Source organism: Elephas maximus, chromosome 5, assembly GCF_024166365.1.
Source record: "Elephas maximus indicus isolate mEleMax1 chromosome 5, mEleMax1 primary haplotype, whole genome shotgun sequence".
Lineage (NCBI taxonomy): Eukaryota > Metazoa > Chordata > Mammalia > Proboscidea > Elephantidae > Elephas > Elephas maximus.
In genome coordinates, this window is record NC_064823.1 from 61,733,567 (window position 1) to 61,761,424 (window position 27,858).

At 36.2% G+C, this 27,858-nt stretch overlaps 1 protein-coding gene across 1 annotated transcript in view; it reads right to left on the reverse strand.

The window, feature by feature from the left end:
- The window catches only part of GRID2 (glutamate ionotropic receptor delta type subunit 2), a 1,658,713-nt gene that overhangs the window by 819,442 nt on the left and 811,413 nt on the right, over positions 1-27,858 (reverse strand). The window contains exon 3 of the mRNA XM_049885711.1: positions 15,750-16,034. Coding sequence (XP_049741668.1) covers positions 15,750-16,034 — 285 coding nt within the window. The remainder of the gene's footprint in view (positions 1-15,749; positions 16,035-27,858) is intronic.

Genomic DNA, 27,858 nt, shown 5'->3' on the forward strand with positions numbered 1-27,858 from the left:
TGAGAAATCAAAAGATGCATTGCATTGGGCAAATCTGCTGCAAAACACCTCTTTGAAGCACTGAAAAGGAAAGATGTCACTTTGAAGACTAAAGTGCACCTCACCCAAGCCATGGTATTTTCAATCACATCGTATGCATGTGAAAACTGGACAACGAATAAGGAAGACCAAAGGAGAACAGACAACTTTGAATTGTGGTGTTAGCAAAGAATATTGAATATACCATGAACTGCCAAAAGAATGATCAAATCTATCTTGGAAGAGGTACAACCAGAATGCTCCTTAGAAACAAGAATGATAAGACTACGTCTCACATACTTCGGAGATGTAATCAGGAGGGATCAGTCCCTGGAGAAGGACATCATGCTTGGTAAAGTAGAGGTTCAGTGAAAAAGGAAGACCTTCAGTGAGACGGGTTGACACAGTGGCTGCAACGATGGGCTCAAGCATAGCAAAGACTGTGAGGATGGTTCAGGATCAGGCAGTATTTTGTTCTGTTTTACATAGGGTTGCTATGGGTTGGAACTGACTTGATGGCCCTTAACCACAATAACAAAGTAAAAATATGATTAATTTCTACTGAAAATAATTTATACTAAAATAGATGAGCAGCCTATATTAGAATTTAATATGTAAATATATTTCTAACCTGACCCTAAAAAGATTTTAAGTGAGAAATATTGCACTGCATTATTCAGTGCATACCAATTGTCAGCATCCAAATAGATCCCTTTCTGAATCTAGTCTTTGCTTACTATGCACCAAATACTGTGGAAGGTTCTTGTAAGAGAATCCTGGACATGACAAAAACAACCCTGTCCTCATGAAGCTTATTATATACACAATTTGATGGTGATATAAGCCCTAATACAGAAAGTGGGATCTTACAATTTAACTCATTGTCCAAACCATAGTTGTGATTTAACTAAATTTAGTGGAATTTTCTGGAATGTATCAAAGCAGTAATTCTCAGTCTGATGACTGTCTTCAAATATTACCTTTAAAATATTAAATGAGAAATGGACAGAGATTTTTTTTCCTTTGCTCATCTCCTTCCCTCCTTCTCAGTAGATTAAGACAATTAATAATTTTGATCAGTTAGCACATTAAATACCTCACTTGGAGCAGGCGGATTTCATTAGTGCAAAGTTGATCTTAAAGTTTCTGCAGTATGGCAGAATGCCCAGATTTAAAATGAATATTCAGAACCTTGTGACTTTTTTTTAGATAAAAAGGTGTAGGTAATGCTGTTGGATACATTAGATACATCAATTAGCTGGATGGGTTTTCCCAGCATATGAATAGTAAAGCATACTCTGTAAATGGCTTGGCTCCTGAGAAACAAGGCATTTAACCGTTGAGTGATTTTTACAATTTTGTTTGGAAGAATCCTCACTTCAAAAAGAATTTGAACCATTGGCCTTTATAGGTTTTTGGGGTTTTCTTGTTTTGTTTTTTTGGTATTAAGTGAAAAGGTAATAATATGCTGCATTAGATGCTGAGTGACACAGTTGAGCAACAGTGGTCCATCACTGAGATTCTCTGTTTGATATGAAATTGTGATTTGAGAATTAAGATCATAATATTTAAGTATAAGAGTCATTGTTACAGTTATGATGATCAATATTTTTAAAAGATATATTACTGATGAACACATGCAAAATAATAGAAGGTATGATTTTTAACTACTTGAAACAATATGTAGTAATGCAAAGAAAATAGTTCAGTAAGATGCTGCATTAATTACAGGTTTATTGATACACACTGAAGTAAACGAGAGAGTAGAAAGCTGGAAAGTGGCCAAATGAGCAATAAACAGCTTTAAGACTGTCTAGAGAGAGGGAGTTTATAATATTAGGGTCGTCAGACATTTGAAAACATCCTCAGGGTAATTATAAACATTTACAATCTATTAAGAAGAATGTGTCCATTTTATGGGCTTTGATTAAGCCTGCATCAAGACTACATGGAATAAATGTTTGCTTCTCACAAATGCATTCATGGGAATGGTCATTCAATGCTCATTTCAAAAGGGCCTCTCATGGGACAATTAAATTGCAAGGAAAGGGTGTTATACTGAAAGGTAGTGCTTAAGGACCTCAGTTCACTCAACCGTGTACTGACCTATAATTTGCGATCATTAAATGAATGTTTTCAATATGCAGAGAAGCCTATAAATAATCTATTTATGAATACCTGAGGTTGAATTTGTTTATTTTTGTGCAGATAGTGTTAAAAGTGTATATTTCTATCTGGCATATTTGATTTAGTCATTTCCATGCTAAGATATTTTATTTTATCAACACCTAGTATTCACCTTTTTAGGTCTTTATTCTATTCAGGAATACTTAGTTTTTAGTTTAACAAATTATAGTTGAGATTTACACTATCCAAAAATTATTTTGTTAAATAGGAAAGACTGCTGAAACTAAGAATAATGTCAGAAAGTCTAAGAATGTAAAATACTTTTGAGTTGACTAAAACAAGCAAACAATTTCAATCTAAACTAAAACAGTATGTTTTCAAGCTATTTTACAAAGTTGAATTATAATAAGTAAAATATTTATAATTTCCTTAATTTTGTTTTTCCTAAGCACAAGTGCATGTATCCACATGTGCCTACCCTTTACTCTTCCACTAGAGGATAATCATGTAACTCAGGCTGGTGACTTGAGCCCTCTAGGTCATGACCAACTTATTTGAATCAGAGATTTGAACAGGACCCAAACAGGGCCAGAGATTTTATATATGGGCATATGCTCTTACATATGACATATGAAAAAATGAAGAGAAAGGGTCATTCTTTTGTATAATAACATGTAAGGATGTGCTTGGTACCATCAGTGCCAGCTGTGTTACTGAGAATGAAGCCATTACATGAAATGAAGCAATATGAGTATATGGTAAGAGGGTACCTAATTACTTTCAGTAAGTTTGTGTCTCTACGTCATTGACCATAACAAGCTGTCTATTGTTATTGTTATTAGGTGATATCAAGTCAGTTTTGACTCGAAGTGACCCTATGCATCACAGAATGAAACACTGCCTGGTCCTACACCATTCTCACAATCATTGCTATGTTTGAGCCCATTGTTGATGCCACTGTGTCAATCCACATACTTGAAGATCTCCTTCTTTTTCACTGACCCCCTACTTTACCAAGCATGATGTCCTTTTCCAGGGACTGATCCCTCCTGATAACATGCTCAAAGTGTGTGAGACAAAGACTTGCCATCCTTGCTTCTACAGAGCATTCTGACTGTATTCCTTCTAAGACAGACTTATTCGTTCTTCTGGCAGTCCATGGTATCTTCAATATTCTTTGCCAATACCATAATTCAAAGGAGTCAATTCTTCTTCAGTCTTCCTTATTCATTGTCCAATTTTCCAATCATTTGAGGTGATTGAAAACATAATGGCCTGGGTCAGGCACACCTTACTTAGACTTTAAGGTGATGTCTTTGCTTTTCAACACTTTAAGGAGGTCTTTTGCAGCACATTTGCCCAATGCAATGCGTCGTTTGATTTCTTGACTGCTGCTTCCATGGGTATTGATTGTGGATCCAAGTAAAATGAAATCCTTGAAATTCAATCTTTTCTCTGTTTATCATCATGTTGTTTATTGGTCCAGTTGTGAGGGTTTTGTTTTCTTTCTGTTGAGGTGTAATCCATACTGAAGGCTGTGGTCTTTGATCTTCATCAGTAAGTGCTTCAAGTCCTCTTCACTTTCAGCAAGCAAGGTTATGTCATCTGCATAAGGCAGTTTGTTGAGTCTTCCTCCAATCCTGATGCCCAGATTGGGTACGTATGGTGAAAGGATACAACCCTGACACACACCTTTCCTGACTTTAAACGATGCAGTATCCCCTTGTTGTATTCAAACAACTGCCTCGTGATCTATGTACAGGTTCCTCATGAGCACAGTTAGGTGTTCTGGAATTCCCATTCTTTGAAATGTTATCCATAATTTGTTATGACCCACACAGTCAAATGCCTTTACACAGTCAGTAAAACAGATAAACCTTTCTGGTATTCTCTGCTTTCAGCTAGGATCCATCTGACATCAGCAGTGATATTCTTGGTTCCAAGTCCTCTTCTGAATCTGATTTGAATTTCTAGCAGTTCCCTGTCAATGCACTGCTGCAGCTGCTTTTGAATACTTTTTAGCAAAACTTTGACAGAAACTTGCAAGTGACATTAATGGTATTGTTCAACAACTTCCACATTCTGTTGGATCACCTTTCTTTGGAATAGGAATAAATATGGATGTCTTCCAGTTTGTTGGTCAGGTAGTTTCTTCCAAATTTCTTGCCATGGGTGATTGAGCATTCCAAAGTTGCCATCTATTTGCTGAAACATCTTAATTGTTATTCTGTCAATTCCTAGAGCCTTGTTTTTGGCAATGCCTTCAGGGTGGCTTGAACTTCTTCCTTTAGTACTATCAATTCCTAATCAAATGCTACCTCCTGAAATGGTTGAACATCGACAAATTCTTTTTGATATCGTGACTCTATGCATTCCTTCCACCTTCTTTTTATGCTTCCCGTGTCATTTAATATTTTCCCAGTAGAATCCTTAATATTGCAATTTGAGGCCTGAATTTTTTCTTCAGTTCTTTCAGCTTGTGTATGCTGACTGTGTTCTTTCCTTTCGGTCTTCTAACTCCAAGTCTTTGCACATATCATTATAACAATTTGTCTTCTGGAGCCACCCTTTGAAATCTCTTGTACAGTTCTTTTACTTCATCATTTCTTTCCTTTGCTTTAGCTACTTTCATTTAAGAGCAGGTTTCAGAGTATCTTCTGACATCCATTTTGATCTTTTTTTTCTTTTCTATCATTCTAATGACCTCTTGCTTTCTTCATATATGATATCCTTGATGTCATTTCACAAATCCTCTGGTCTTCAGTCATTAGTGTTCAACGTATCAAATCTATTCTTGAGATAGTCTCTAAATTCAGTAGGGATATACTCAAGGTAGTACTTTGATTCTTGTGGACTTGTTCTAATTTTCTTCAGCTTTAACTTGAGCTAGCATATGAGCAATTGATGGTCTATTCTGAAGTTGGCCCCTGGCCTTGTTCTGACTGATGATATTAAGCTTTTTCAGCATCTCTTTCCACAGTTGTAGTCAATTTGATTCCTGTGCATTCCATCCACCTAGGTCCATGTGTATAGTCACCATTTATGTTGGTGAAAAAAGGTATTTGCAATGAAGAAGTCATTGGCCATGCAAAATTCTATCATGCCACCTCCAGCATAGTTTCTATCACCAATGCCATATTTTCCAACTACTGACTCTTCTTCATTTCAAACTTTCACATTCCAATTACCAGTGATTATCAATGCAGAAGTTGGTAAATATCTTCAGTTTCTTCATCTTTGGCCTTAGTGGGTGGTGCGTAAATTTGAATAATAGTAATATTAACTGGTTTTCCTTGTAGGCCTTTGGATATTATCCTATCACCGATAGCACTGTATTTCAGGATAGATCTTGAAATTTTTTTTTGGCGATGAACGCAACACCATTCCACTTCAAGCTGTCATTCCTGGCATTGTAGACTGTATGATTGCCTGATTCAAAATGGCCAGTATCCGTCCACTTCAGCTCGCTAATGCCTAGGATATTGATGTTTATGTGTTCCATTTCACTTTTGATGGCTTCTAATTTTTGTAGATTCATACTTATACATTGCATGTTCCAGTTTTTAGCGGATGTTTGCAGCTGTTTCTTCTCATTTTGAGTCATGCCATGTCAGCAAATGAAGGTCCTGAAAGCTTGATTCCATCCACGTCATTACAGTCTATTCTACTTTGAGAACGCAGCTCTTCCCCAGTCATCCTGAGGGGCTCATCTTTGGGCAGTCTATCAGACAGTGTTCCACTGCTATTCATAAGGTTTTTACTGGCTAATTCTTTTCAGAAGTGGACTGTAGAGTCCTTCTTCCTCATCTGTCTTAGTCTGGAAGCTCAGCTGAAACCTTTCCACCATGGGTGACCCTGCTGGTATTTGAATACTGGTGGCATAGCTTTCAGCATCACAGCAACACAGGAGCCCTCACAGTATGACAAACTGAGAGACACGTGGGGGGAAATTATTAGCATTGAGTCGTTTCCAGTTAGGCATAATGAATAATGTGGCTGTGAGTACTCTTGGAAAGAATTTGTGTGAATATGCACTCTCATTTCTCTAGATAATTACTTAGGAGTGGAATGGGGAAGGTTATTTGGTGGGTTTCTATTTAACTTTTAACAATTGGCCAAACAGTTCTCTAAAGTAGCTATAAATTTTTACTTTCCAACTAGCAAAACATGGAAGTTCCAGTTGTGGCCCACCCTTGCATACATGCAGTATTGTACTCTTTTTCTTTCCAGCTAATCTAGTGGATTATTGTTTTTAGGTGCTGTATAGTCAGCTCCAACTTACAGCAACCTCGTGTACAACAGAAAGAAATACTGCTCTGTCCTGTGCCATCCTGAGCTCATTGTTGCAGCCACTGTGCCAATCCATCCTGTTGAGGGTCTTTCTCTATTTGGCTGACCCTTTACTTTACCAAGCATGATGTCTGTCTCCAGGTAATGATCCCTCCTGATAAATGTCCAAAATATGTTAGACAAAGTCTCTCCATCCTAGCTTCTAAGGAACATTCTGGCTATACTTCTTCCAAGATAGGTTTGTTCATTCTCTGGCAATCCATGGTATTTTCACTATTCTTCACCAACACCTTAATTCAAATGCATCATTTCTTCTTTGGTCTTCCTTAGTCATGGTCCAGTTTTCACAAACATGTTAGATGATTGAAAATACCATAGCTTAGGTCAGGTTCACCTTAGTCCTCAAAGTGACATCTTTACTTTTTAGCACTTTAATGAGGTCTTTTGCAGTAGATTTGCCCAATGCATTGCAAAAATTTCTTGTTACTATTATCCAATCATATATCTTGTTCTATGAATTATCTGCACAAGTCTTTTCCCCTATTTTAAATTAAATTTTGGTTCTCTTTTGTCTCAAACTGTTGCTTTATAGTATTTCTTTAATTTAAATGCATTCCATGAGCTTCATATATATATATGTATGTATAATTTTCCAATATTAAATAGAAGACATCAACCCACTGAACTTCAGGCATAATATAATGCAAAGAAAGCCAAGCCTACACTTATTTTGGAAAAAAGAAAAAAAAAACTTAAAAATCAAGAAGCTGAACTTTCACTTTCAGCAAGTATCAAAAGAAGACTATATTAACTCCAAAGTAGAAGAAAGAAAATAAAAAAGAGTGTAAATTAATGGAATAGAAAACATAAACACTAAACAAAACTAACAGAGTAGAAAATTATTAGTCCTTTGTAAAGATTAATAAAATTGATAAATCCCTAGCAAGGTTAATCATTAAAAACATTTTCTAGAAGACAAAAAACAAAACTTTTTAATATTAGGAACATTACTACAGATAACGTTATGGAAAGGAATAGACAAGACAAAAACTGGGAAAAATGAATTCCAATACACATACTGGAAAAACTTATATAAATGCATACAGCATTTAATTATCATCCGTTTCCTTTTCAAATATTGCTTTATTTTTATAACATTCACACTTCTTTTTCTGGTACTCTCATTACATGGATATTAGACTTTTTTCTTTTCTTTTTTAAAATATTTCCCACAGGTTTTAGATTCCTTATTTTCTCTATTTTATTTTCGATAGGCATTTCTTCCTTCCTTTCTTGCATCAAATGGGCTATCTTTAAAATGATGTATGCAAAAGACAGATACATTGTAGCAATTTATTCCAAAAACAGTTATCATTGACTTTATAAAATTCAAATCTTTAAGCACTTTTAATAGAATTTGAGCATTTTTTTGAAAGAAGACTTTGCACTCCGCTGAAAAAACTAGAAAACCTGTTAGAGTGAATATAAATCAGAAAGGATTTGAACGCTGTTCTACAGCAGTGTCACAACTATAAAAAATATGGTTTAAAAGACTTCGAATGTTCATGCTCACTTAAAAAAAAAAAAGCAAGTTCCTTTTTTTTTTAATTTTAAGAGACCACCATTTATTTAATCAGCCTTACTTCACACTTTGTCAACAAAAAGTATCATACTTTTCTTATTGGGAACTATATTATCCATCATGAAATACTCTTTAGGGCTATATTTTATTGTTTCAAAATTAAGCTTGCAAGGTTTGTAAGTTAATCATTCATTAATAAAGATTTGTAATATATAAACACATATTTTAAAATTATTCCAAGATAAGGAATTGATAGTACTTTCTTATGTCATCTTTTTGACACTGTGTTTTGCAATACAGTTTTCTACATAGAATGCACATTAAGTTAATGTTATGCTGACTTCTCAGTTCTATATTTTTGAAATAAAAATATTGTATGTAAGTAGGAGTTGTGTTTCCCTCCTTACATGCATTTAAATGTGGCTAAAACTTGTTTAGAATTCCTCCCCACAGCACTCTGGCCCAACCTTCTCCAGGTACCAATTAAATATGCTACCTTCAAATGTGGACTTTTATTAAATTTATATTACTTATTGTATTCAATTTTTTTTTCCAGCTGTTAGTATTTCATTAACAAAAGGAATTATTCTGATTACATTAGTAAAACTTTGTTACAACTGTAAAATGGAGTATTGGGCTGGGTGACCCAGGACAAAGCCATTTTTAATTCTCCTGGAATCTAGATTTCTGAATTCATGGAGTTGGGGTGTTCCACCCAGGCCATCTGCCCTTAGGTGTCTTCTTGAACCTTGAACCTTTAAGGAAGTGTTTCTTAAAGTCACCTTTGAGGTAAACAATAGCCTAGTAATAAGCAGCTTAGAGGAGATCATTTTGGGTTAGGCATTGGGTTCTTTTGGAAAATTATCTATTTTCAGAAGCAGAAACTGCAGGGTCTGTCTAGAACCTGTGTTTTAGGATGTCCTTTGTGACTCTGTAATCAACGAACTTTGCAAATCTGCAGGTGTTTTAATGTCATCTCCTGAAAAATTAACATAATCAAGACCTATATAACATACTTTCACTGTCCCCCTCTTTGAAGCACCTTCCCAATATGGTCATTCCAGTTGGCACTACCTGATTCAAATCGTATCACTCACAATAAATATATTGTATTAAAATAATTTTTGGTGTTTCTCTGTGCATTTAGGTTTTTGACACACAGTTTTAAAAATAAGATTTTTAACTTTTAATTCTCTGTTGTACATAAATTAAATTTCAAAAATTTCCAAGTGTCCTCAAAAAAAAAATTTTTTTTTTTTTTCCTAATGGATAATTTTCCTTCTTGATAAAGTAAAATAAGCAAGTAAGGGAAGCATTTGAATCCTACTACAATCCTTGACAAAGCATGAAGAAAATAAACTTGTTGTTTATGACATGAAGTTTAAATCAACCATATAAACTAGAATTTATTATAATGCTTTTTTTTTTTTAACCCGTTCTTATGGGGAGGATAGCATACTGAATTCAAATGGTGGTGATTGTTCAAGGCTCAAAGTGGGGAAGGGCATGTAATGTTAAATTGTGGGTGGGGCTCTTTGTACCAATTTAATATACTGCTGCTTTTGCTTCTACATCTGAATGGATAGTAGGAATTGAAGTGTTATATGCTTCTACTTTCCTGTCCCATAAATACTCAAGGAGATTTTCCTAATCAGGAAGAACCTCATTTAGAGAAATGCTAGTTGGACAAAACCCATTCCCATCACCATCAAGTCAATTCTGACTCATAGTGACCCTAAACACCCTTGCAGTTAATGACCAGGATTTAGCACAAGTACCTCTGCCCTCTGATGTCCAAAGTTTTCACTATGTAGATGAAATACTGTTGGTTGATAAGGCAGAAGCGTTAGTCTCATGGCTGTGACTGCAGTATTATCATAGCCATGGCTGTGACTGCAGTATTACCACACATCTGACAACAGAAGTGGCTGATAAACCCCAACAAAAGTCAGCAGTATGCTCAACAAGTAAAGTTTCCTCATACTATATGGGCAGATATGCAATGTTCAATTCCTCCTGCAAGATAAGGAAAAAAACAACTCTCCCTTCCACAAAACCACCTCCAGAAAAATGGCCATGCAAGTTAATGAATTCTGAAAATGTATGACTTTGTGACTCATGTTTTTGCTAACTGGAGCCTCAGAAAAAAGGAGATAGCTTCCTCCCAGAGAATCACCTTGAAGTTTTAGACTTGTTGCTTCCCCTAACATGGTCCATGTTTTTCTGAAAGACAGTTATTAGATCATTATCAAGTTCTTATTCAAATGGAATGCCTGACCCATGAACAGCCCGATATTCTCATTTTGGGATGGGTTAGCTCAAATTCATAGACTGCCAAGATCTGAAGGACCCAACAAGCATCCCTATGAAATGGAAATAGTGTGTTCAGGAACATGACAAGCCGGCAGTGGCATCTCAGTTTTATATGAAAAAAGTGAGAACTATCTTTTGGGGGGATATCTTATCCCATTCCACCACCTGAAGCAAAGTGCTGATTCTATAAGGCCTTGATTCACAAAGGTTTTCATAAGCAAATGGGACCAGTTTACAGATGGTTCTATTAAGCTGAAACCCGATAGTGTTCACTGGGGATTCCTTGGGTGATTCAACGTCAGTGCCAGCCATACAGTACTGAAAATGATTATGGTTACTTTGCTAAGTGCACAGAACTCAAGGCTGCTCTCCTAGCTCTGTACAATACAGAGTGTGGAGCGTTGTACTTATGGGAAAATTTTCCAGAAGCCTAGATGGCGTGGAAACAAATAGTTAATATCATTGTTAGCTGCCCTTAAGTCGGCTCCAACTCACGGTAACCTTATGTATAACAGAATGAAAAGTTGCCCCATCCTGTGCCATCTTCACAAGTGCCCTCCAACTACAAGCTCACCTTCCCGCACAACATCAGAAAATATTATGTTGTAATCCATAAGGTTTTCATTGGCAGATTTTTAGAACTAGATCAACAGATCTTTCTTCCTGGTCTGTCTTAGTTTGGAAGTTCTGCTGAAATCTGTTCGCCATGGGAGACCTACTGGTATTTGAAATACCAGTTGTACAGCTTCTAGCAACATCCAAGCCACCACAATATGATAAGCTGATGGATGGGTGATGGTAGTTAATATTACTGGGAGGCAATTCTCCATGGGTCTCTTGTGTTGCGGCACATCTTGCATGCAGAAGGTCTCTTGAGGGAAGTTGTTGTTAGTTGCCTTCAAGCTGGTGCTGATTCATGGTGACCGTGTGTCCAACAAAATGAAACATTGTCCAGTCCCCCTCTTCACGATTTTTGGTATGCTTGAGCTTACTGTTGTGGCCACTGTGTATTTTGAGTGCTTTCTAACCTAGGGGCTCATCTTCCAGCACTAGATCAGACAATATTCTGTTGTGAGCCATAGGGTTTTCATTGCTTAATTTTGAGAAGTAGATCATCAGGCCTTTAGATAGACTTATTTATTGTCCAGTATAATAATGTTTCACTCTGGAAATGTTGAACAAGCTTACTAGCGGCCCATTATTGGAAGCTCAGGGTTCATTAACTATCATAAAAGTCCACTGCATGTATGGCATCCATCTGAGCTACTCCACAATGCCTCGTGGGACTTGAAGCCAAGGGGAAATGATATCAACATAAGGCCATGCTGCTTAATGTGTCATGAGTCTTCAAGCTCTTTGTCCAGGAGTGTTGGGTCTTCTGCTTGCATCCATGAAACTTAGGTAGGGTTAACTCGTTAGCTTGCAATAGGAAAAAATCTCAGACAACAACAATTCTTGACAATATCACATTCTAACCCTCACTGTAAGAGATCCTGAGGAATGCAGTCTTTCAAGTGGAGTATTGTTCTCTCAAATAAATTTGGCATTCTGTTAGCAAAGAAAAAGGGAGAATGGACATTGTGTAGGCAAGCAGCTATCTCTGCTACAAATGAATTTGCCTACTTTGGCCCAATGACTGTCCCGTACACAATCTGCAGGCTTCAAGTATTGGTTCTCTTTAATAAAGATGATTCTATACATTTTACTTATAGGTTTTTTTTTTTTTTATTTCACAGCAGAATTAATGTTATTCTTATTTCTATAGCGTCAAAATACTCCAGTGGTTGAAAGCAGGGACTATTGATGAGACTATCGTGATTGATTTTGGGCTTCTTTATTTACTCACAAGGTACTTGACTTTTCATTGCCTCAGTTTTTCATTTGTAAAAATAAATAAATAACAATAATATCTTCCCCAGGGGGCTATTGTGAAGATTCAATGAGATAATTCACGTAAAGCACTTAGAACAGTGCCTGACACATAGTAAAAGCCTGACATGTAGTAAAAGCCCTTGTTTAGCCTTTGTTAAATTCTTGGGTCAAAGTTCACTGCAACGTCTTTGCAATCATCATAAATGGTTAAGAGCTGTAGTGGCTTTAAATCTCAGCTCTGACTCTTCTATGTTTCTGTGAACAAGTTATCCATCAGTTGTTTCAGTTTTCCAGTTTCTAAGATCATGATAATAATATTAACTGTTAAGAAGATGAAACTATGCAATGTAAAACACTTATTCTACAGCCTATCAAATAAAAATATTAATTAATATTTTAATTAATCCGAGACCTGGTCACACATTCTCCCTATTGGAATGGCTACTTACTTCACGTTGCTGCCTCTTAAAGTCAAACCTAACTTGCATAATGGAGATCTAAGTCTACCCATAAAGCCTTTGATCACTGTTGCCAAAATTAAACTTTTCTCTTTACACGCCAATAGCATTCAGTTTGCCTCATTTATATGACATTTAACTCATGATTTTTCTCTATTAAGGGAATCATAAACATTTTTTATCTCTTTTGTAATTGTGACCTTCTTAAAGTCTCGAACTACAATTTGTTAAATTTCTTATCTCATACTTCATATTGCACTAAACAAATAGGTAATAGACATTTCCTGAATGACATTTTTAAAAGCTCAACACTTCCAAATTTCTTTTCAGGCATTTTTTTTTTTTTAATGTCTTGAATCAATCCATTCAAAGAAAGTTTCCACTTTTTTTTTTTTTCTTCTTTTCATCCATTTACTTAGAATCAAAGCCTTGAATTTGCTTTGTTAGGGAATTTAAAGTAGACTTTTATACTGAGTCCTTAATCATAATTAACTGCTTTTGAAAAAGTGCTTCTCTAATTAACTGGGTATAGAAATCTAAGTTTTTTTTTTAAGTATATATTTCTAAGCAAACTACATCTTCAATAACATTTGGTCTCAGCACGCTGCCTGATTCCATCCATAGATAATACTTAGTAATCCATTCCTTAATGAAAGCAATTCCTGATGAGCAAAATAAAAGTCAAGTACAATCCCAGTGTTGGAGCTAAAAATGATGACATTGATGTATGGATCTGTAAATACATGTAGCCCTTCTTGAAGGTACAAGGTATTTGGATAGCGTGGTATTTATTTTGGACTCTAGCCCAGTTTTTTTGCCAGCAAGATTTATTGTAAGTATCAAAGGGAAATTTTCTTTCATTAAACAAGGGTATTGGAAATAATTTTAATATACAAGCAGGGTAATTTTTCATGAATTATTAAGTAATAAGTCAAAAGCAAGTTTATCATCAGACTAAAGGAAAACACGCTTTTTTGTTTTTTTGTAAAACAAACACTGCTTCTTAACAGAGGACCCAGTCATGCACCATATGATTACAATGTCTTATTTAATCAGAGGCAAACTGAAGAATAAAGAATGAGGGACTTCAAACGTACATAAATGATTCTGTGACCATATATTTAGTGTGTATTTTTAAAAATTTATTTCATGGATAACAAAAATATCTTCCCGTATAAGAATTTCCTGACTATAATTCATATAGGATTTGGAAACAAGTTAACAAGGGTGGTGTAGATTTTTTTTTCCCTCGTGGATATTTACAATCAAAGCGTAAAATTCTCTCTCTCTTTGTTTTGTTATGGGAATGCCTTAATCAAAAATCACTTTTTCTGTTCTTTATTTTACAGGCTTATCTATTTTGACAGGACAAAGTGAAAAATATTTTCCCTTCTTAAAGAGTCAGTTTTTAAAATTTCATTATTTCAAGCTATGTTCAGGTAGTTGGCATAGAAATACCATATAAATTTTTAAGAAGGCAACAAATTTGAACGGAAGGCTATTGACAAAAGCATACTAAGCATGTCGATTTCCAGAAATGAAAAGTTTACTATGCTCAATAAATAACCATATCTGTCAATTTCAAACCTCAGTATGGTTTCTAGCCTCACTTTTACTGATGAGCCAATTATTTTCTATTTCTTTTTTTGTTTATTTTACTCATTTCAAGTCTGTTCGTTTTTGTTCTGTGACCCCTAAACAATATGATTTAAGCAACGAAAATACAGATTTCCGTGCTGGAGAGAAAGGAGCCTGTTTCCAGAGAGATCACAGATATTTGGCTGAAGCCTACTCATCAAGGCTAATGGGACTCTGGCTGCCAAAACCCCATGCGACATTTGAATATTTAGGGCTAAATGTAACTGCCACTTGCTCCCCCTCTCTGCGTGTCCACAGGAGCTCTTATTTCTTGCTTTCCAGATTTCTGCCAACCTGTCCGTGCTCAGTTCTACTGATGTTACTTTCTGGCTCATTCTTCTGGTATAACTACTGTCCAATATTATTCACAATGCTGAGTAGGCTATGAAAATAAAACAGCTTATTTTTATTTTCATTTTTGGCTAAGAAAAATGGTCACACTACAGAGGGCGAAATCCTTTCTGATTTTCTTAAGATAAAATGTAAAATTAGATTCATCCACACTAAATGCACTATTTTTCTAAGACTCTTTCCCGAGACATAACCTCTAAAAAAACCCCATGTTTCAAAATATACATGCTTTATCAAGAGCTGTTTATTTCCCTTCATTTGACCACACCTGTCTCTATTCCTCTTTTTCCCTCTCTAATGACAAACCTATACTTGTACATCTTGGGGATCAGTCAATCAGAAAACAGGTATATTAATGCATAAAAATATATTGAATCAAAAATAATATTATTTTTGCTTTCTTTTCTCAATTTAGACTCAAATAAAAATATCAAGGAAAAGTGTTTTTTTTTTTTCCTCAAATTACCATAAATTTAGGGACAATGCTTTGTTACCTTGAAAAATTAAATAGATAAATGTTGTACTACCCGTATTTTTGTTAGATTTCATTTCATAGGGAATATGTGGTAGTAATATCAGTGACCCCAAAAGAGTTCAGTACTGAGTAGGAAGATCTGTCACTTTTTTTTTTAATCAATTAATAAAAAAAAAAAAATTTATTTCAATTAATAAGGTAGGCTTTTTTTTTTTGCACTGTTCTGGCATCTATCTGAAATGCTATTTTATTATCAAATAGAGGTATCAGATTTTTTGAAAGGGAAAAATACAGTATTGAAATGTATTACTGATTTCCCATTATTTGAAAAATTTCAAGATATACCAGGGTCAGATTTCCTTTGGAAACATTTATAAACTGAGCATTAGATGCAAGTGTTTATTTTTTTTAATTTGACATCAAAAGAATTTAACACAAAAGGATTGAACTTGATGACCTTAGCCACGTTTTTTATTATTGCTGCTAGCTTTGTAAGAAGAATATGAAAAGACAAGAAATCCACAATAACAACCAGTAAGCTCCTTGATATTTTTCAGAATTTATGCTGTTATTTCCCACGCAAATAGGAAGCTTACAACACTGACATAAACCAACAAACACTTACCATAGTCACTATCATAGAATATAATGAATTTCTGCCAGGCATACTCTGTGACCACTCTCAGTATAACATCATTCAAGTAGACTGGTGGGCGAACTGAGAGAGTGTAGTCATCATTTCTGTTACTCCGGGTGAGTCCACAGCCACTCCTTGGGGTTCCAGCTGTTGAACGCTGAATGAAGAGGTGGGGTATGTGCATGGCATCTGCCAGAGACTGGAGGGACCCCGCTGATGTGCAGCCAATCGAGCTGACCAGGGCCAAGATGCCTTGATTCATAAGTTCACAGGCTACAAGAAAGCACAGTAATATTTAAATGCCAAAGGGTTCTATATATTTCCCCTTTTTGAGTAGTTGTGAATAAAGCTTCTAGGGTTATAGGTATGAAACATTTAAAAATGGAAACATTCTATGGGAGTAGATCCTCAAAGTACAAAGTGCTATTCACATTTGGTAAAATAATTCTGCCCTCATTAGCTGTGGACCTTGTGAAAATTACTTAGTTTATCTTGGTCTCAGTTTCATTATCTGTAAAGAGGGTATAAAAGCACCAATTTTAAAGGATTATTGCAAGGATTAGAGATAATGCAATGTCTGTAATTTGCCTCTCACATGGTAGGAACTTAATTAGTGATAGCTGTAACTTTATAATCATCAGTGTATAATTCAGAGAAAAGATAGTTCCCTACTGAGTATATAATAAATGGTTTAAATAAGGATATACCATGCAAACTGATAAATTGATGAAGGGGAAGATGAAAGGTTGAAAGAAGTTATTTATGGTCAAAAAAACCGATAGCTATTCTGGTATCTAAAAATCCGATAGCACTTTGTCCTTCTCAATAAACTGGTGAAATGAAAATATTTTTATGCTTTCCATTAACAGTTATACAAATCATAGTTAAATCAAATACTAAATTTCACTAACTCATTCTGGCTCTCAGTTGACAATTTCTAATTCCCTCTATACAGTTTATGATCTTTCCTTTAATTACAATCTAATAATTCTGCATGTAAATATGTATTTACCTTAAGGCACATTTCAAACTAGATCAAATATTAATTATAACATTAATTATTTGTAAAGATACAATATCCATACAGAAAATAGTTAAGAAAGTATCTCAGAATTCCTGTGGTGAACACAAAAGTGTGGAAATAAATTCAAAAGTAAATTCAGAATGAATCAAGCCAAATTAATTCCATTTGCAAGAAATTAGTTATTATATTTGATCCAACCTTATTTCTAGGTTGCAGGTAAAACTAAGGCATTCTGTGTATAATATTCTCAGTATTCAGACTTCATTACAGATTATATAGATTATATAATTCTTGCAAAATTCAAAGAAAAACTTAGATGGCAAGCACCACTATGTAATTAATTGGCCAGTTAATAAAGGCTGATTTATAGTGCAGGATTAGAAGTATTATACTAATGATATGCATATAAACATCAAATAAATTTATTATAGTAAATGTTAAGCAAACCAGTAAGTACAAAACAAATGAACAATTATTAGGGACATAATTTTGAAGCACTGCTTCATGAGAAAGGTTATACTGGTTTCAAATATATTTGAAAGATAGCAGCAGGGATGAATGGTTTTTAGACCATAACAAATTAAAGTTGGCATTCAGTAAAGATCACACATGGATCCTACTCAAGTTCATGAATTCTGCATTTATAGAAAACAAAATGAATTTACAGTTATAATTTCAATGAGTTTACTCCAAAGACATGATCAAAAGATTGTTTCATTATTATGGTAGAGAAAACCATTATCAATTTACAAAAGCAAATAAAATTTTTGTTTTTTTAGATTCTGCTTAAATTCTTGGCTCATTTAGCATTTAAAACTAAAATTGAAAAAGCAAAATAAGAAGTGTGCCTTAAAATGTAGAGTTGGATTCCGTCTTCAGATTACACTAATTATAAATACTAAGTAAATGCAATGTTTTATGTATCTCTACCACAAGAATAATAAAATTATATAGAAGTTTAGATAAAAAATTCAGTTTCAGTATTACACAGTTACATATAACATTGGAGAAAAAACTGTTTTAATGCTCAAATTTAGAAGAATAAACTTGAAAAGAAGTCTAATGCCTAGTAGACCCATGGAAACCCTGGTGGCATAGTGGTTAAGAGCTACGGCTGCTAACAAAAAGGTCTGAAGTTCAAATCCACCAGGTGCTCCTTGGAATTCCTATGGGGCAGATCTACTCTGTCCTATATGGTTGCTATGAGTAGGAATCAATTTTATGGCGACAGGTTTAGTAGAAACATTTTTTTTGTATGTAATCTGTGATTTATTCCAATCAACTATGCTACTTCTGATTAACTCCTACTGGAAAGAACACAAAGCAAACATAAAAAAAAAAACTATAATATAATCAAAAGCATTTTTTTTTTAATTATCTACTATTTGGTATCCACCCTGCTACATACATGAGCAAGAAAAACTTAGATTTGTGTATAACTCAAAGTAGGAAGCATCAGAAATTACAATATATTATTAGATTTGAAAGGTAATTTATAGATAATCTAGCCCAGTCATAGCAAATTGGCTTTAAATACTGTGCCAAACTTCACTTATAAGTTGATATCATGGAACACTACTTTGAGAAAGATTCTTTTACTCAATAAGAAGGAGTATTCAAATCATTTTGTCAGGTTTTTTATAGGAAAGGACTGGGAGAGTAGTGACCTGCAAGTCGTAGACTTACATCCTTCTTATAGTGTCAACCCTCTATCGTGTAGTTATCAATAAAGAATTCCCCCTTCCAAAAAAAAAAAAAAAATGACCCAGGTCTCTAACTCATGGCCCAATGTTCTTTTCACCTCAACAAGCAAAGAACGGAGTCTATTTTATTTGTAACCCTAAAATTCTATATGGTAAAGAAAAGCTATAGAAAGAGTTCTTCTTGCTAGGGGAAACCTAAATTGGAGAGCACTGTCTATTGTTGGGTTTTGTGAAAAAAGGTGATTCCACTGAAGAAGAAAGGAAGAGCTCAGGCACCTAAAGGAATTGGGGTTGGGTGACCGAAAGCACAACCACAACTGAGAACATATAAGAATGAGTGTGAAAGATAGCCTATCTTCTCCCTTTCAATGCTATATTTGATGTTCATTTTGTTCTATTTTACCAACTTAAAATGTTGGTTGAAAGAGAAGATACAAATTGATTTGCTCTGGTCTTCAGTCCTCCATAGTGATTTAAAGGTTAGTATAAAAGACAGACAATAAATCATGATGACAGAAAAGAGATTTGAGAAAATAAAGGAATGTACCAAGAACAAAAGGAAAGCTGAATGAAGTAGTTTACCTTTTACTACAAGAATTCCATGTCTTGACTAACAGAAGGCTGCATTATTTAGAGGTTTATTTCTATAGAATGCATACTTCATTTTATCAGATATAGTATGAAAACAATTTGGAAGATCACAGTGTGTTTGTGCATGTATCTACCTTTTTTATTATAAGAATCCAAGCCAAGTGCTTCTCAATGGCATATTTCTTTCCTACAATTAATTCAGGCCCTGTGATTTATTTTTATTATGTATACATGTAGACACAGGCATCTATACATATAGATCATATTGAGCAACTTGCCAGATTTTTGACTCCAGCTGTTTTAAGATTTTAACACTATCAGAAATGTTTGCAGCCTGCACTAATTGCCGACAGCACACCCATTTCCTCTTTTTTAATAGCAACTACAGTCAGCAGCACTTTTACCATTTTTGATCATTCAGCACTTACGGAAACGAAGTTGGCTGTATACGTATGTAGCTTTAAGTTAAACAATGTTCATGTACAGTTTTTTGTTTTCATTTCTGAAACTAATCAGTTAGAGTTTTCTTTTTTTTTGTTAAGTAATATGAGATTAAAAACAAAGCCCTTAAAGAGGAGTGACACTGATTACTCAATGAGAATGCAGTGAAAAATTTTTAGATTGCTCTACTGTCCTTGAAAATATATATACCTAGTGATATTTTCGACTTATTTATATTGACCAAGTTTTACCGATACAACCTTTTCCAATAATTATAAGACACATTAGGACTTTGACACATTCACAATTTGTTTGCCCATTCATATATTTATTCTTCAACATACATTTATCAGCTATCAACCATATGCCAAGAACTTATCTGGAGATCAGAGAATGAATATGACAGGTTCTATCCTCAACCAAACCATGGTGTTTTCAGTTGCCTTATATGCACGTGAAAGCTGGACAATGAATAAAGAAGGCTGAAGAAGAATCGATGCCTTTGAATTATGGTGTTGGCAAAGAATATTAAATATATTATGGTCTACAAGAAGAAAGAACAAATATGTCTTGTAAGAACAGCCAGATGCTCCCTAGGAGCTAGGATGGTTAGACTTCATCTCACATACTTTGGACACGTTATCAGGAGGGATCAGTCCCCGGAGAAGGATATCATGCTTGGTAAAGTAGAGAGGCAGTGAAAAAAGAGGAAGACTGTCAACGAGATGGATTGACACAGTGGCTGCAACAATGGGCTCAAGCATAACAATTGCGAGGATGGCACAGGACTGGGCAGTGTTTTCTTCTGTTGTACGTAGGGTCGCTATGATTCAGAACCAACTCGATGGAACCTAACAACAACAACATCCTTAAAGAGCTCCAATCTATTCACCATAAAAAAGCAAAACCAAACCCAGTGCTGTCAAGCTGATTCCGAGTTATAGCAACCCTATTGGACAGAGTAGAACTGCCCCACAGTTTCCAAGGAGTGCATGGTGGATTCGAACTGCCAACCCTTTGGTTAGCAGCTGTAGCACTTAACCACTACGCCACCGGGGTTTCCCTATTCACCATAGTGTTTCAAAAATCTGCCCTGAACCAGAAGGAAAAAGGGAGATTTGTGAAATTACAGATGACTAAGTCTATCTCTAGAAGTTCTACTTCTGTCATTCTGGGATGGGCGTCAGATATGCTTACTTTAAAATGTTATCTAAGTAGTTTGGATATGTAATACTTTTTGAAAAACATTTAGTCTGGTGAATTGTAACCGTACAATTATTACAGAACACTTAACATTTCATGATTTTCCTTTGTTGTCTCAGTAATATTGTTGACAGTATGACCATATTGGGGAGTAGAAACTTGTCTTTATTTCTAAGTCTCTTAAGTTTATGAAGGTGGTGAGGAATAAGGTGCCTGCACCACCTGAGGGGGAGCTCTACCCCATATAATATTATCCTGGCCTCAACTTTCTCGTGGACACTGATTGATGGCTGTGGTCAAAAAAACAAACCAAATCTGCTGCCATCAAGTCAATTTTGACTCATTGTGTGACAGCTGTACGTTGTGTATCAACTTGGCTGGGCCATGATCCTCACTTGTTTGGCGGTTATGATGTAGTTTGGCTTTTTAATGATGTAATCATCGCCATAATGAGATCTGATATAATATGATCACCTCCATGATGAGATGCGTTGTGGGCAGCCAATCAGTTGAAAGGGAGTTTCCTTGGGGGTGTGGCCTGCATCCAGTATAGGTGGACTTTGTGGCAAGGCTCACTGGCTTTTGCTTGCTCTGGATCCTGCAACTGGCTCCTGTTCTTCTGATCTCTGGTTCTTGGGACTTAAACTAGCAGCTTACCTGCCATCTTACCAGCCCATCTTGGGATTCATTGGCCTCCACAGCCTGTGAGCCAGAGGCCTGCAATCTGACCTTCCAGTCTGGGATTCGCCAGCACCTTTGGCTACGTGAGTCAGAAGAGGTCTCTAGCTTGACCCACCAACTTGGGACTTCCCAGCCTCTACAACTGCATGAAACATTTCCTTTATATAAATCTCTTTCTATATATAAAATTTATATGCTGCACTGGTTTTGCTTCTCCAGAGAACCCAGCCTTAGACATATAGTAACAGTGTACAAATGAGTACAAACTCCCACTGGTCTGGGCTGCCCAGCTATTCCAAACTAGCACAGTAGCTCACATTTGGTCTTTTAGAATTCATTAAAATTCTACTAGCCGATTCTTTCTAGGCTTCATGGGAGGTAGTCACTTCTGTGTTCTGTCAAAGGCCAGACTGTTCATGTTTTGTCTTTCTTGAAGGGTTTGTGTCTCTTTGGAATCTGGCTTCCTTGGTTGGTTTGAGAAAAGTTACAGGCTCTAAAAATTATGATTTTTCAGATTATTTGGCTTCCTCTTGTTTTTAGGGTGAGGATAACCACTTCTTGGTTCTTCCTATATAATTTTATAAACATCTATTTCATTGTAATTTTGTTTACATACCAGCCTTCTGCCTTGGACACTGAGTCTTTTCAATGCTTTTTTGAAACCCTAGCAACTTGCACATTAAAAATGTAATCAAAGAAAAAATACTTTTCATTAGAACGAGGACAATGCTTCTGAATATCACCGTGGATTATCATTGTATTTTACTAATATTTTATTCCTTTGCCACAAAGTTATTTAGGTACACACATTATATGAACAAAAATCACTCTTATTTATGGAAACTTTCTTAGCATGGCCTAAAAGCCCTACGTAATCTCATGCTTGGATACCTCACTGACCTAAACCCCAACCAGTTTTGGCCTTGCTCACTTTGATTCAGCCTCATGGGCCTCGGTGCTTTTCCATTCATCCGCTTTGCTTCTTATTTCCTTTAACAAGCAAAGGAATCTACTCATTATCCAGATATCCTTACATCTAATTTCTTCATTCTAGTCTTTTGCTTTTACACCTCCTCCTTCTGTAGCATCCCATTACCTTCTATCTCATAACTCTACCTTGCTTTTTCCTTAACATTTATCATTGTCTGACCTTATTATAAATATCTGTTTGTTTTGATGTTTTTACACTGACTTCTGCTAGAATACAAACTATTGGAGAGCAGCAGCTTTGCCTGTTTTGTTCACTGCTTTATCCTCAAAGCTTAGAACAGAGCCTGGTAAATTGCAGGCACTCGATGAATAATGGAGAAGGAATGACTAGTTAAGTAAAGAGTATAGCCATAGTCTAATCTCCTGTGTGGACATGTTGTGAAGTAGGCTAGTTCATTTAGCCATACAGGCTTAATTTTGGTTACTTTAAAGTATGCCTCTTTCAGAGAAATGATTCACTCTTTTTGATAAAGAAGAATCCTAAATGAATCTAACAATAGTAAGAGGGACAAAGTGAGAAGAATCTGTTCTTCATAAAAAAAGTTTTATTTAGCATGCACAATGAGCACTATTTTATTTATTTCTTTACCATTTTTTATTGTACTGTAGATGAAGCTTTACAGAGCAAATTAGTTTCTCACTAAACAATTAATACACATTTTGTTTTGGACATTGTTTGCCAACCCAACATGTCAACACTCTTCCCTTCTCAAACTTGGGTTCCCTGTTACCAGCTTTCCTGTCCCCTTCTGACTTCTTGTCCTTGCTCCTGGGCTGATGTGCCCATTTAATCTTGTTTTGTTTTATGGGCCTGTCTAGTCTTTGGCTGAGGCGTGAACCTCAGGAGTGGCTTTAGTATGGAGTTAAAAGCGTGTCCAGGGACCATATTCCAAGTCTGGTCTTTTTTTGTGAGTTAGAATTTTGGTCTACATTTTTCTCCACCTCTGTCCAGGACCCTCTATTGTGATTCCTGTCAGCGCAGTCAGTGGTGGTAGCCGGGTACCATCTAGTTATGCTGGACTCAGTCTGGTAGAGACTGTGGTAGTTGTGGTCCATTAGTTCTTTGGACTAATATTTCCCTTTTGTCTTTGGCTTTCTTCACTCTCCCTTGTTCCAGACAGGGTGGGACTAAAGGAGTATCATAGATGGCCACTCATAAGCTTTTAAGACCCCAGATGCTTCTCACCAAAGTAGGATATAGAACATTATCTTTATATACTATGTTATGCCAATGGAGCTAGATGTCCCCTGAGACCATGGTCCCAGCCCTTGAGCACTATTTTAGATTATTGATATTTCTTTGTAATGGGACTAACATTTCATAACTTCATATGAGCAGAGGTTGTGCATATTTTTTAAATCCAGCTGTGCTTGGCTAAGTAAATTTTCCGTGAAAGTTTGAATACCATATGTAATAAATTAACCCATTACAACCTGTTGCTGTTCAGTTAGTTCTGACTCATAGTGACCCTAAGTAATAACGGGAGCTTTTGCTGTAGTAATATGTCAACTACATTATGTTACCTCTTTAGTCAGTATTTAAAAGTGCCTGAAATTTTATGTGATTAAAATAATATTTTAACTATATGTGTTAGATGATTCTAAGATTGAATTCATTTTGGTTTTAAAGCGAATTAAAATAACTATTTGTATGCTTTATTTTAGCAACCATCAAAACTCATAAAATTGTTCTAAAGTACTACCTACCTACTAGTTTCCCCATGTGTCTGTCAGTTTGTCTGAAAAGCATCAGCCAGTGAAAACCTTATGAATAGCAGTGGAACACTGTGCAATATACTGCTGGAAGAGGAGCCCCCCAGGTTGGAAGGCACTCAAAAGATGACTGGGGAAGAGCTGTCTCCTCAAAGTAGAGTTGACATTAATGACATGGATGTAGTAAAGCTTTTGGGACCTTCATCTGCTGATGTGGCATGACTCAAAATGAGAAGAAACAGCTGCAAACATCCATTAATAATTGGAACCTGGAATGTATGAATTACGCATCTAGGAAAATTAAAAATTGTCAAAAATGAAATGGAATGCATAAACATCGATATCCTAGGCAGTAGTGAACTGAAATGGACTGGTATTGGCCATTTTGCATTGGACAATCATATAGTCTACTATGCTGGGAATGAAAATTCGAAGAGGAATGGTGTTGCATTCATCATTAAAAAGAACTTTTCAAAATCTATCCTGAAGTACAATGCTGTCAGTGATAGGATAATATCCATATGCCTACAAGGAAGACCAGTTAATGGGACTATTATTCAAATATACGCACCAACCACTAGGGCCAAAAATGAAGAAATAGAAGATTTTTATCAGCTGCTGCAGTCTGAAATTGATCGAACATGCAATCAAGATGCATTGATAATTACTGGTGATTTTAACGTGAAAGTTAGAAACAAAGACGAAGGATCAATACTTGGAAAATATGGCCTTGGTGACAGAAACAATGCTAGAGGTCAAATGATAGAATTATGCAAGTCCCAACAACTTCTTCATTCAACAACTTCTTCATTGCAAATACTTTCTTTCACCAACATTAACGGCGACTATTTATACACATGTACCTCGCCAAATGGAGCACGCCGATATCAAACTGACTACATCTGTGGAAAGAGATGATGGAAAAGCTCAATACCATCAGTCAGAACAAGGCCAGGGGCTGACTGTGGAACAGACCATCAATTGCTCATATGCAAGTTTAAGCTGAAACTGAAGAAAGTCAGAGCAAGTCCATGAGAGCCAAAATATGACCTTGAGTATATCCCACCTGAATTTAGAGACTATCTCAAGAATAGATTTGAAGCATTGAACAATGGTGACCGAAAACCAGATGAGTTGTGGAATGACATCAAGGACATCATACATGAAGAAAGCAAGAGGTCTTTGAAAGAAAGGAAAGAAAGAAAAGACCAAGATGGATGTCAGAGAAGACTCTGAAACTTGCTCTCGAACGTCGAACAGCTAAAGCAAAAGGAAGAATTGATGAAGTAAAAGAACTGAACAGAAGATTTCAAAGGATGGCTCCAGAAGACAAAGTAAAGTATTATAATGACATGTGCAAAGAGCTGGAGCTGGAAACCAAAAGGGAAGAGCACGCTCAGCGTTTCTCAAGCTGAAAGCACTGAAGAACGAATTCAAGCCTCGAGTTGCAATAGTGAAGAATTCCATGGGGAAAATACTAAAGGATGCAGGAAGCATCAAAACAAGATGGAAGGAATACACAGAGTAATTATACCAAAAACAATTAGTCGATGCTCAACCATTTCAAGAGGTAGCATATGATCAGGAACTGCTGGTACTGAAGGAAGAAGTCCAAGCTGCTCTGAATGCACTGGTGATAAAGAAGGCTGCAAGAATTGATGGAATATCAATTGAGATGTTTCAACAAATAGATTCAGTGATGGAGGTGCTCACTCATCTATGCAAAGAAATATGGAAGACAGCTTCCTGGCCAACTGACTGGAAGAGATCCATATTTATGCCTATTCCCAAGAAAGGCAATCCAACCGAATGTGGAAATTATAGAACGATATCATTAATATCACACGCAAGCAAAATTTTGCTGAAGATCATTCAAAAATGGCTGCATCAGTATATCAACAGGGAACTGCCAGAAATTCAGGCTGGATTCAGGAGAGGACGTGGAACCAGGGATATCATTGCTGATGTCAGATGGATCCTGGCTGAAAGCAGAGAATACCAGAAGGATGTTTACCTGTGGTTTATTGACTATGCAAAGGCATTCGACTCTGTGGATCATAACAAATTATGGATAATGTTGCGAAGAATGGGAATTCCAGAACACTTAATTGTGCTCATGAGGAACCTTTACATAGATCAAGAGGCAGTTGTTGGGACAGAACAAGGGGATACTGATTGGTTTAAAGTCAGGAAAGGTGTGCGTCAGGGTTGTATTCTTTCACCATACCTATCCAATCTGTATGCTGAGGAAATAATAGGAGAAGCTGCACTATATGAAGAACGGGGCATCAGGATTCGTGGAAGGCTCGTTAACAACCTGCATTATGTGGATGACACAGCCTTGCTTACTGAAAGTGAAGAGGACTTGAAGCACTTACTAATGAAGATCAAAGACCCCAGCCTGCAGTGTGGATTGCACCTCGACATAAAGAAAACAAAAATCCTCACAACTGGACCAATGAGCAACATCATGATAAACGGAGAAAAGATTGAAGTTGTCAAGGTTTTCATTTTACTTGGATCTACAATCAACAGCCATGGAAACAGCAGTCAAGAAATCAAAAGACGCATTGCATTGGGTAAATCTGCTGCAAAGGACCTCTTTAAAGTGTTGAAGAGCAAAGATGTCACCTTGAAGACTAAGGTGCGCCTGACCCAAGCCATGGTATTTTCAATCGCATCATATGCATGAAAAAGCTGGACAATGAATAAGGAAGACCGAAGAAAAATTGACCCCTTTGAATTGTGGTGTTTGCAAAGAATATTGAATATACCACGGGCTGCCAGAAGAATGAATAAATCTGTCTTAGAAGAAGTACAACCAGAATGCTCCTTAGAAGCAAGGTTGGCGAGACTGCATCTTACATCCTTTGGACATGTTGTCAGGAGGGATCAGTCTCTGGAGAAGGACATCAGGCTTGGCAGAGTACAGGGTCAGCAGAAAAGAGGAAGACCTTCAACGAGGTGGACTGACACAGTGGCTGCAACAATGGGCTCAAGCATAATAACGATTCTAAGGATGGCTCAGGACCGGGCAGTGTTTCGTTCTGTTGTGCATAAGGTCGCTGTGAGTTGGAGCCGACTCGATGGCACCTAACAACAACAAAAATAACCTACTAGTTGCCATCTCTTCAGTTCTAACAAACAGTGGCTGCAGGTGTGTCAGAGTAAAACTGTGCTCCATAAGGTTTTCAATGGCCAATTTTTCAGAAATTCATTTTGATGCCATTCTTCCAAAGTTTCTCAGGGTGGACTTGACCCTCCAACCTTTCAGTTAGCAGTTGAGCTTGTTAACCGTTTACACCACCTAAGGACTCCTAGTGTATTCTGTAGTATATTCCAATTTATTGTTGTTGTTAATTGCCTTCAAGTCAGCTCCCATTTATGGTGACCTTAGGTATAATAGAACAAAACAATGCCCAGAGCAATGCCATACTCACAATTTTTGCTGTGTTTGAGCCCATTGTTGCAGCCATTGTGTCAATCCATCTCATGGAGGATTTTCCTCATTTTTGCTGACTCTCTACCAATCATTATGTCCTTTTGTAGTGATTGGTCTTCCACAATGATATGTACAAAGTAAGCAAGATCAAGTCTTGACATCCTTACTTTTCAGGAGCATTCTGGCTGTACTTCCTCCAAAATGGATTTGTTCATTCTTCTAGCAATCTGTGGTATATTCAATATTCTTTTCCAACACCACAATTTGCATGCATCAATTCTTCTTCAATCTTCCTTTTTCATTGTCCAA